This window comes from Vigna angularis, chromosome 7 (genome assembly GCF_016808095.1).
Source record: "Vigna angularis cultivar LongXiaoDou No.4 chromosome 7, ASM1680809v1, whole genome shotgun sequence".
Taxonomy (NCBI): Eukaryota; Viridiplantae; Streptophyta; class Magnoliopsida; order Fabales; family Fabaceae; genus Vigna; species Vigna angularis.
Window position 1 is genome coordinate 32,434,216 of NC_068976.1, and position 10,822 is coordinate 32,445,037.

At 35.8% G+C, this 10,822-nt stretch overlaps 2 protein-coding genes and 1 non-coding gene across 8 annotated transcripts; 2 read left to right on the forward strand and 1 right to left on the reverse strand.

Moving 5' to 3' along the window:
* Window positions 1–533: 533 nt before the first annotated feature.
* LOC108338389 (enoyl-[acyl-carrier-protein] reductase [NADH], chloroplastic) lies at window positions 534–5,944 on the forward strand. Of its 2 annotated transcripts, none has more exons than XM_017575232.2 (13): window positions 534–734; window positions 1,731–2,044; window positions 2,501–2,610; window positions 2,784–2,839; window positions 2,918–3,002; window positions 3,097–3,144; window positions 4,002–4,076; window positions 4,159–4,270; window positions 4,355–4,406; window positions 4,495–4,546; window positions 4,655–4,712; window positions 5,318–5,416; window positions 5,507–5,944. In XM_017575232.2, the coding sequence occupies exons 2-13, from the start codon at window positions 1,768–1,770 to the stop codon at window positions 5,659–5,661; spliced, it is 1,179 nt and encodes a 392-aa protein (XP_017430721.1). In that variant the 5' UTR covers window positions 534–734; window positions 1,731–1,767; the 3' UTR covers window positions 5,662–5,944. The 2 variants fall into 2 exon arrangements, with proteins under 2 accessions (XP_017430721.1, XP_052736400.1); XM_052880440.1 differs by lacking the exon at window positions 534–734 and adding an exon at window positions 1,558–1,614.
* Window positions 5,945–5,973: 29 nt separating this feature from the next.
* Window positions 5,974–8,930, reverse strand: LOC108338388 (endoglucanase 5). Of its 5 annotated transcripts, XM_017575231.2 has the most exons (7): window positions 8,793–8,921; window positions 7,941–8,114; window positions 7,161–7,500; window positions 7,023–7,067; window positions 6,851–6,895; window positions 6,574–6,615; window positions 5,974–6,494 (listed from the first exon to the last, which is right to left on the reverse strand). In XM_017575231.2, exons 2-7 carry the CDS (start codon window positions 7,968–7,970, stop codon window positions 6,376–6,378), a joined length of 621 nt encoding a protein of 206 aa, XP_017430720.1. In that variant the 5' UTR covers window positions 7,971–8,114; window positions 8,793–8,921; the 3' UTR covers window positions 5,974–6,375. The 5 variants fall into 5 exon arrangements, 4 of the variants coding, with proteins under 4 accessions (XP_017430720.1, XP_052736403.1, XP_052736401.1 ...); XM_052880443.1 differs by lacking the exon at window positions 7,941–8,114 and having other exon boundaries at window positions 8,793–8,930; XM_052880441.1 differs by lacking the exons at window positions 7,941–8,114; window positions 8,793–8,921 and adding an exon at window positions 7,743–7,934.
* LOC128193425 (small nucleolar RNA R32/R81/Z41) lies at window positions 8,603–8,701 on the forward strand. The gene has a single exon (XR_008244646.1). It is a non-coding gene; the product is annotated as a small nucleolar RNA R32/R81/Z41 (small nucleolar RNA).
* Window positions 8,931–10,822: the final 1,892 nt, after the last annotated feature.

The following is a 10,822-nucleotide window of genomic DNA, read 5'->3' on the forward strand; positions in this document are numbered from 1 at the left end:
CTGAATGGATGGAGAAACTGACCCACCAAACCTAGTCCCTTTTATCATCTACTTAAAAAATGAAATAATAAAAAAAAAGGCCTACGTGAAGAGAGTAGTTTTTACCAAAAAAAAAGGTTTAATAGGTTCGGAGGTCCTTATATTTGTGGGTTCGTTTCAATTGGGTCCTCCAATTTTGAAAGTGACAATTTGGTCCCTAATTTAACAAAATTGAGTCAATAATACCCTTTCCGTTAAATATAACGACGTTAACTTTTTAAACATGTGGCATGTTGAGGCATCCTTTTATTTGCAGGTGACACAGTTTTATTTGAAGGATGCTTCAACATACCACATGTTTAAAAATTTAATGACGTCCATTGCATTTAACGGAAAGGGTATTATTGACTTAATTTTGTTAAATTAGGGACTAAATTGATCACTTTCAAAATCGGAGGACCCAATTGAAACGAACCAACAAATATAAGGACCTCCCAACCTATTAAACCAAAAAAAATAAAAAAAAGTTACACCCGATAACTAGCAATAATAGTGGGTGTGAGAGAGAGACTCGCCACTTTGTGATGTGCTTTTCGACAATTCCAAAGACCCAAATTCAACTCTCAGTGGCCTGCAGCCGCTATACACAACAACAAAGCATTTTTCCCATCCTCTAAACCCCAAATTCTTTTCTTTCTATAACACTGTCTCTACTCATTTCCATGCCTCACATTGGCTCTTTTATCACATATCAGGTAACCCCCACTTTCCATTCAGGCCTTTATGGCATCTGTTTGTTAAATCACTCGACTTTAGTGGTAAAATGTTTGTGGGGTTTTAGTGAGAAATGCAGATTTAGTTACTACGCTTAAGAATGTTGCTGGGTTTTTCTTGATCGGCAGAATATGAGCTAAAGTTTTGTTCTTTTTACGCATTCTGAGTGCCTTTTGCTGCATTGTGTGCTGGGCTTAGCTTTTTGTCCTCACGGTTCAGTAACCATTTTCTGAAAACTGGAGATTTTATATGTGATTTGACTAAATGACTGGTAGATAGGTAACACCTCAGGATTTGAGTATTTCCCCTGTGGTTCTCCTTTTTTAATTGCATAATTGTTCGTGAATGTCAGATTGCTGGTTCTATGTGAGTGTCCCGGTAAAGGGATTTAGCAGTCGTAAATCATGTTTTGAAAATAATTTAATAAGTTGGTTGAAATAATTTGCTATTATTTATTCTTTTTGGACTTTTAAGTACTTGCTAAGTATTTTAATGTCCACGTCCCTTTTGAAGCCGCTTGTTTCATATGATTTATAATGTTTTCTTCTCTTGTTGGAGATGACGTTAATTTGTTGGATTTGTGTTTTCGTGCTTGTTAAAATATATGAAGGAGATTATTCAGCTACGAAGAATTCAGAGAAGTTATGGAGGTCTATTGAATATTATTTTGTATATTTATTCTTGACTACTTTCATACTTTGATATTAATTTAATCTTAAATGATACCTACCCTTTATATGATAAATTCTGTTCAAACGTGAAAATTTGGGACTTTATGACTACTTTAACTCAATAATAATCATGTGGACATTCTCAATCGTCGAAACTTTATTCTGTAATCAAGCTGTTGGTGACTAGAACGTACTGTTTCTCTATGTCACATTTAACGTTTAAATGCAATATCCCAAGAAAAAGAAATCAGTTAAGTCTAGTCTAGAAGTGATTTTTAAGGTATTGATGCTTGTTTTCTTATGTAGATTTAGGCCCCCTTCTGCCATTCTGCACACATTGAAGATGGCGACAGCATCATTCTCTGGTTTGCAATTTTCGATGTCAAGATCATGCATTCCTTCATCACAGAAGATTGCTGATGCAAGTGCTGTGGTTCTTGGTGGCAAGTCCAAGATTGGATCATGGAATAAACTTGCAAGTGCATATAATGTTGCATCAGTGCAATCTTTCCAGCGGGGCTTCACTTCATCGTCCATAAAATCTGTCAAAAGTGTCACAAAGGCTACATCCGAGTCTAGTGCAGAAAGTGCCGTCTCAGGATTGCCAATTAATCTGAAAGGTATCATTCAGTTTCTCTGATGCTCTTTGTTAATATTAATTTTTATTTACATGTCTCGATGATGTTTAACTAGAGTTTAGGCAACATGTTAATTTATGATTATTTAACCTGCTCATTCCATATTTACTACAATTATTTCAAGGTATACTGAGCCCCTGATTAATGTAAAGCATAACCTGTTTCCTCGCAGCCACTCAAGAGATGGTGGTTACTTGGCTGTAAAAAGCCATTGAAAGTTGGCCTTTTTAACTGAGGCCAATTTATATAGTAGTTCGATACGTTAATAGCATCTAATAGTCAGATTTATCAGTTTTTTGTTGATAGTTTCAAGAAAAGTGAGTTTTCTTATGGAATTTTGTAATTTGAGTGATTATCTTTTTTATATATATATGGATTTTGCTGTCATGGCGTATGAAAGTTATTATAGCTTTACTGAAAATAGCAATATATGCATAGGTAAAAGGGCTTTTATTGCTGGTGTTGCTGATGACAATGGATACGGATGGGCAATTGCAAAATCTCTTGCTGCAGCAGGAGCTGAAATTCTCGTCGGCACATGGGTTCCTGTAAGTTATTTGTTTTCTTTCGGATAAAAAGCTTGTTACTTATTATTTGTTATACAAATTCCCTAGGTTCTGTCTGCTGACTTTTGGAACAAGACCTCCTCCCCTCTTGTGAATATGTTTTCTACCAGTCCAATTATGTTGATACATTCACTAATTGTAAATAATTTCTACAGGCTCTGAATATTTTTGAGTCCAGCCTACGGCGTGGAAAGTTTGACGGGTCACGCATGTATGACTTTCAGTACTGTTACTGATTTTGTCTGTTAGACTATGCAATGTTCTGCTAATACAAAACTATGTTCTTCAGATTACCAAATGGATCAATGATGGAGATTACCAAAGTTTATCCATTGGATGCAGTTTTTGACAATCCTGATGAAGTGCCAGAAGATGTAAAAAAGAAAGGCATAGGTTTTTTTTCTTGTTTTTCATGTCAGAATTTATATCCTAATGTTTTCTTTGTTTTTCTTTTTGAAATTTGTATAGATAAAAACAAACAAGCGGTATGCAGGATCCAGTAAATGGACCGTTCAGGTATACACTAAATTTTACATGGTTAAAATGGTCTCATGGTTGCCATCTTGGATAAAATTGTTGAATGATATACTTTTGGGAAAAAAACTGGAATTTAGGGCTGAAAATTATGATTGCTTATTGTTATGCTTAAGACTGATTTCAGTAGACTTTTGTAGCCTTTACTAATCTGGTGTCACATACTGTAGCGTGTTTGACATCTTTAGTCAAGAAGAACACGCCTCTCTCTCCCCCACCAAATAGAAGCTTAAAGTCATTTTTTCTTTGTTTTCATCTCTATGACAAAAAATGCTAAACTAAGAATGTATTTTGATTTACCCTTTTTTTACACATTTTGGTTGTTTTTCTTCTTTCCTCTCTTGTAAATGTGAACAAATGATTTTCTTATACATCTTAAGTAGTAATTCAAAACTAGTGTTTGACATGTTTGATATAAGATTATTACTTTTGAATCAATATGTTTCATGCCTTGTGTGACTTTTATGTACAAATAGCAGTTATGACGACCATGTCGCCCTGTATTTTTGAGTATGAATTATGCATAGGTCATTCAACTACTATTCTTACATCATATCCTCTGGATATCGTATTACAAAATGTCTTAAGCTAAAGCTACAGCACTTTTATATTCTACATTAAGGAGGGAGACGATTCTTTACCGATGTCTTTTCATTTGGCTAGTTAAGCATATGATATTTTTCTTCTGGGGAGTTGAAGAACCCTGGCATTCTATGAAATATTTAAGCCTAGTGGTATTTTTGAATAATATTGTGAACTGTGCCTCAAGCTGTCCTGATTCCTGCCTGACATAATTTGCGAGCTTTGATATATCGGTTGTTTATTGCTATACTTTTCAGGAAGTTGCTGAATCTGTTAAGGAAGACTTTGGCAACATAGATATCCTTGTGCACTCACTTGCCAACGGACCAGAGGTACAATAGATACGTTAATAAATTTTAAAGTTCCTTTATGCATTTGGCATCTGGCTTTAGTAAGAAGTTAACTTTGATATAGGTGACAAAACCATTGTTGGAGACATCTCGGAATGGATATCTTGCTGCAATATCTGCGTCTAGTTACTCCTATGTCTCTTTACTAAAGCATTTTCTTCCAATTCTGAACCCAGGTATGTGCCCTATCTTACATGGCTTGCATTGTATTACTTCCTACTTTCACCTATATAATTTTATCTTTTATGATTTGATTTTAGGTGGCTCTTCAATCTCTCTGACATACATTGCTTCTGAAAGGATCATTCCTGGGTATGTTGATTATGCCATAGAAAGTACTTATCATTCTTGGATTCATAATTTTAGACTGGAAGTATTCATGATCTAAATACTGATACAGATACGGTGGTGGTATGAGTTCTGCAAAAGCTGCACTGGAGAGTGATACCCGAGTAAGCTTCCTCCCCCCAAAATTCTCCATTTCATGGACTGACTCATATGTGCTTCGTTGCTTCTTCTTCTTCTTCTCCTCTCTATTTACATATTTCATACCTTTTCAGGTTCTTGCTTTTGAAGCAGGAAGAAAGCGCAAAATTAGAGTCAATACTATATCTGCTGGTAACCTCTCTCTTTTCCAATTTCGGGAATCTTAATTCTGTCTTGCTAAGATTTCATAACGGGGAAGACGTTGGTGGGGACTGATGGGTGCCTTGCTTGGTCTGTGACATTTTTCACAAGTGGGCATGGTCCTAAAAGTTTGTTCTTTTATGCCATGGGGGTGCAATCTATCAATTACGTTGGTTGGGTATCTTAAATTTGTTAAACAAATGCCAGACCATCTCTTTTGTTATGGATTGGTAATTAAAAATGAACTATTCATTTGGGCACCTATGTATGGACTCGGTTTGAATTTTCACACCATGATTTTACTATCTGTTACATTCAATGCTGGCTCTAGTCAACTGTGTCCTTAACTGCCACCAAAATTATACCAAATAATTGAGTGGTATTTTATATAATTAACACGAATTAAGTCTTCTCTTCAATGGAGTAACCTTCTAGTTCCATTTAGATTACGTGTTTTTTTCTATTTCGTGGTTCTCTCACCCACTGCGGATAATTCCATGTCTGTTAAGTTAACAAATTTCCTTCAATGTTTGTTAACAAATTCACTGAATTTAGTTTTTGTGATTAACATGTTGACACTGTATTTTTGTCCCTAGGTCCACTGAGAAGTCGGGCTGCAAAGGCTATTGGATTCATTGATATGATGATTGATTATTCATTGGCCAATGCACCTCTACAGAAAGAACTATCTGCAGGTAACAGTCATCAGAATGATTCCTTGTAATGTAACTTCCAGTATCAATCTGTGATCATTTGCACAACTGAGTTGAATTGTGTTCTTACAGAGGAGGTGGGCAACGCAGCTGCCTTCTTAGCATCACCTTTGGCTTCTGCTATCACTGGTACTGTTCTATATGTTGACAATGGTCTGAATGCTATGGGTGTTGGAGTTGACAGTCCAATATTTAAAGATCTTGACATTCCCAAAGACCAGCATTAAGTGGCAGCTACCCCACAAAAGCTAGTGTCACCGGAATTAGCATAGCATTGGCGATATTATTTATTTTTCTTTTTTCAATCAGACAGTAGGATTTAGAGTTGAGCATTTGCTTTGCGATTTGTAGGCATATTTTTGGAGTTTTTCCCTTACGGCTTTTAAACCTTTCTTTTGGCACTATGCCAAAAAATGCAGGTCATATGAATATGAATGTAAGAATCATTCTGTGGTCTATGTTCACGAGAATTGAAATATAAACTTGCAATAAAAGTGTATTCTTGTGTGACGTCTATCCTGTGGATAAAACCTTGTGAGTTGTGACATGACAGAGAGTGCCTTAGCTAGCCATTGCTCTTGCACATGGCCATGCTAGGCATGAAAAGTCGCATGCACCTTAATACCATAATACAAGCTCGTATATTTTTAGACTCGTTGGTAACTTTTCATATATTGATTGTTTGTAGGATCAAATAGGGAGATTTCGGAAACTGATATTACAATTTAAGTGTGTACAGTAAGGTATGAACTGGGTTGATAAATTGATAATACAAAATTACAAGTTTAACTATCAAATTAAACTTGTGTAAGAAGTGTTTCCTTTGTCGACGTGGCCTCTAAAAATGATCATTGGAAGCTTTTAATGGAAACTTTATCCTGGGGTCATATACAAATATACACTCAGAGCGAGGGTTCAAAGCCTTCTGCCATTGAGGAAGTTCATAGGTGTCCTTTTCTTCTGTTGAAGAGAGACCCCATAAAGAGCCTGTGACGGTAGTAGGTTGCACCTCCAACAGTCCATGTGCTACTTATTGAGAGAAGAAATTGCACCGGGACACCTGCAACACAACCTTATCATTTTTTAGCCAGTGATAGCAAAAATAAAATTTGGAAGCAACGATCATTAGATTTAGATACCTTCTGATGTTTTAGATGCCGTTTCTTTTCCTGTATATGTGCCTATCAAGCCAACACATGAAAGCCAGAGCAGAAGTTTTCTAAATTAAAAAATGGTTTAGACTCTTTTTTCAACTTTGCTAGTTTAGTTTATGGTATGCATATTGGGAAACCAAAGCCAGAAATAATGTCAATTATGTTACATAATGTAAAAGCTAAAACTATTAGCTTCTGAGTAAACATGAAAAATCACAAATGAAAGTAGAACCAAACAAGTTCTATAGACTATAGTACTCACTCGGTGTTTTATGTTGGGGCACTTGTGATTCATCTTGGTTGTACCCTGTGACATGTAGGATAAAAGTGATGAGGGTTCATAGTGTACGAGGAAGACAACAGAGCATAGTAGTTTAGAATAGCGATTATCCTCACATCTGGACGAGGAACTAAACAAGTTCAATGATATTTACTTTGTGTTTTTTGTTGGGGCATTGGTGATTCATTATGGTTGTAACCTGCGACAAGAGAAAAGTGATTGAGGATTCATACTGGAAGAGAAAAAGATAACAAAGCAGATTAGTGTACGAGGGATGGAGATTACGCCTCACCTTCACCTATATTACAATACAAACTCTGCAGTTTAGCAAAGATGTCCACAAGAGGAGCAGAAGCTGAAAGTGTAGGCTCAGTTTGTTCATAATTGGATCTGTCATCAGAGAAGCCATCATTTTTGTCTGGACCACCCACGAAGGCACCACAGATGACATTAGGATTTGACTCAGCACGGTTATACCACAGCTCAAATCCTTGAGTGCAGCCAACCTCACTGTGAAGAGAAAAGATTGAAGCAATGGAAGTGCCTCTGTGGTGAACATGAAGAGGATATTTTGCTTCATATCCAACCAAGTAGCTCATATCCGCCGGGTTATTACCAAGGATATAATCAGCCTGTGTCAATCAAAATTCACAGTTTCAGTATACTATTTAAACCACGCATTAAACCATGATGGGCAAAACTTTTATTAGATGCATTTTATTCAATTAAAATTGGAGTTTCACTGGAGTGACTAGTAGTAATCTTTTATACAAACTTTTATTATGCGGAATTCAGAGACTAAGAATAATTTTTATTAGAGAACATCAAACTAAAGATTTTTATGGCAGATTGCAAATGATACTTGAGACTTAACAAAGTTGAGGAGCTCCTGAGGCTGAGTTTGTCCATCTGGACAGTTGAGATATGCTTTTGTTGCTGAGACGTAATTAGAGTAAACAGCTAAAAGGAATGTAGCAGAAGAAACATACTGCATGTTGTTCCATTCACGCACATATAGTAAGCCAAGGAGCATAATAGGCTGTAGAATTAATTTTCTAAATTAGCATCTAACCTGGTGTTTTCTGGTCATTGTAACCATCATTCTTTTGCAAGCAGGCACACGAAAAATAATCTGCCTTGGCCTGGTATTGCTTGGTTGGACCGGTGCTGACGAAATTGTCGGAATGGACCAGGTTGATGGACTAACGGCTAACGAATAATAGACAAGATGGTCGATCTTGTCGAACTGGCTAGACAGATAGGATAACCAGATGACCAATTGGACGAACTTACATATATTAAACTTATTTATACAAATATATTATTTTTTAAATTTATTATTATTAAAAAAATAAATTAAAACAAAAAGCCTCAGCAATGCTAAAAATACACAAAACCATCTGAATAAGATGTTTCAGGGTTTAAAAAGGGGCAATTTTGGAAAATCATAATAGTACACTTTCTTAATATTATAAACAATAACAGCAGTGGTGAAGATATTTCAGTTTTTTCAATTAGTATGGGGTTGCATTTAGTAATGATGGGTACAAGAATCAAAATCTGAAAACAAAGGCCCAGAATTCCAAACCTAGGAGCTAGGTTTGTTTGGGTTCTTCATACGAAAACGCTTTAAAACCGTCAAAATACACTCCTCACTCCTCATCGCAGCTTGATTAAGGTATTATCTAAGAAACCCTAAATCATTCATTTCTTTTCTCTGTAATTAGGTAGAGAAGGTGAACATGATGAAAAAAGGATGAGTGATCATCAAACATTACATAACGTGTTTGATATGATCAAATTCTCCATCGCTACGTTCTTTCTGATTCACCTTCCTTCACAGTTCACCCGCCTCTTTTAGTTTTATTTACAGCTTTATTTTATTTAATGTAATATTTCTGCGCAAAAGGAACGAATTAAGAACCTGTGTTGTTGCAGAAGCGAGTCGCGAATTAGGAATGGGCTTGGTATGGGCCACGGCGGAGGATTTGAGCCGCAACAGAGCCCGAGTGCTGTCGCTTTATAGGCAAATTCTACGGAGCCTGAATTCGCCGGCACTGCCATTGAGTTTCGCGGCGAGGCTCTCGAAGAAGGCGGAGGTGCGAGCAATGTTTTGGGTGGGTTCCGATGAACGCTCTCAGCACAACATTGCTGACCTAATCGACGCAGCAGAGTACTCTCTCTCTTTTCTCAGAAAAGGCCAACTGCCTCCTCGTCACATTAACTAAACAATACTAACATGTTTTTTTATTTATAATGTTTAGTGTAGTATATCTATAATTGTATTTATGATTGCATAAATGCTCTCTGTAAATTGATAATTTTTGGAGCAATGATTCATAATTTTCTATCGTTGTGTCGTTGAACTGGATTTTGAAATTTGTTTAGTGTGAAATTTACGGTGCGTGACTAGGTTCTTTGTCTCAACTTGAGAATAAGAGATAACCCAACTCCAAAACTCGATCTTTTAAGGGATGAGGATTGTTCGTTACTTCCATACATCATAAGAGAGTATATGATATCATATCACAAAAAATTATACATATGTATGTGTAATGTTGTATTTCATATCATTTTTACTTTATTTGTTTTCATTTCTTTTTGTGTTTTGAATTTAGTTTCTCTTTCATTGTAACAAATATGTATGATTGGTCCGTTTAATGCAATCATCTAAGCCACATTTCCTAGAATGCAATGGATCATGCATAGAATAATAGAGTAACTTTCAAGGATCAAGGAATATCAGTGTTATCCTTTTCGGATGGGTCACCTCCAATTAATCTAACAAGATCAATGACTATTAAGTTCACAATTTCGCTCACCATAGCTTATGTTAATCTCTTTTACACAATATCGGTGGGGAAGAATGAGAATAAAGTCCTAAAATTATTAGGAAATAAATAAGATGTAAGTAATATAAGTATATCTTAAATAATTATGCTATGCATTTATGTAAAATATCAGCTTTATTAAATAATTAAAAAGATGTAAAAGATTTCGTTTAAATTCTTATATTGGATGATGTATCTGAAAAACAAGTTATAAGATTTGGTTTAAATTCTTATATTAGAGGGTGTATTTGGAGACAAATGACATAGAAGAGAGTGTTGCTCCCTTCACCACCACCAAATGTTTCATGCATCATTTCATACCTAATTTGCTCTTCCAATAAAACGGATGTCAACATCAGTTTCACCTTTAATGGATGTCAACATCAGACGGATGTCAACATCTTCAACGGATGTCAACATCTTCAACGGATGTCAACATCTTCAACGGATGTCAACATCTTCAACGGATGTCAACATCTTCAACGGATGTCAACATCTTCAACGGATGTCAACATCTTCAACGGATGCCAACATCTTCAACGGATGCCAACATCTTCAACGGATGCCAACATCTTCAACGGATGCCAACATCTTCAACGGATGCCAACATCTTCAACGGATGCCAACATCCGTTTCACCTTCAACGGATGCCAACATCCGTTCCCACCTTCAACGGATGCCAACATCCGTTCCCACCTTCAACGGATGCCAACATCCGTTCCCACCTTCAACGGATGCCAACATCCGTTCCCACCTTCAACGAATGCCAACATCCGTTCCCACCTTCAACGGATGCCAACATCCGTTTCACCTTCAACGGATGTCAACATCCGTTTCACCTTCAACGGATGCCAACATCCGTTTCACCTTCAACGGATGTCAAACATGCATTTCACCTTTAATATGAAAATTATTATAATAATTAATTAAATAATAATATATAAATTAAATTAATAATTATTATTTTATTAAATAAAATAAAATTAATTTATATATAATTATCTAATAAATTTAAAATAAAATTAAATAATATTTATGTATTAATTTAAAATATAATAAATTAATAAACTAAAAAAAACCTTAACGGATGTGGCACATCCGTTTAACTAATAATATAAAAAAT

Bases quoted from the DNA above. Each gene is read 5' to 3' on its own strand.
- LOC108338389 (XM_017575232.2), top strand. From the start codon at position 1,768: ATGGCGACAGCATCATTCTCTGGTTTGCAATTTTCGATGTCAAGATCA. The intron at 2,045-2,500 runs GTATCATTCAGT...ATATATGCATAG, and splicing joins ATTGCCAATTAATCTGAAAG to GTAAAAGGGCTTTTATTGCT. The intron at 3,003-3,096 runs GTAAAAAAGAAA...AAATTTGTATAG, and splicing joins CTGATGAAGTGCCAGAAGAT to ATAAAAACAAACAAGCGGTA.
- LOC108338388 (XM_052880441.1), bottom strand. From the start codon at position 7,901: ATGCTCCTTGGCTTACTATATGTGCGTGAATGGAACAACATGCAGTAT. The intron at 6,896-7,022 runs GTAAATATCATT...TACATGTCACAG, and splicing joins GCCCCAACAAAAAACACAAA to GGTACAACCAAGATGAATCA. The intron at 6,616-6,850 runs GTGAGTACTATA...TTGGCTTGATAG, and splicing joins GCCCCAACATAAAACACCGA to GCACATATACAGGAAAAGAA.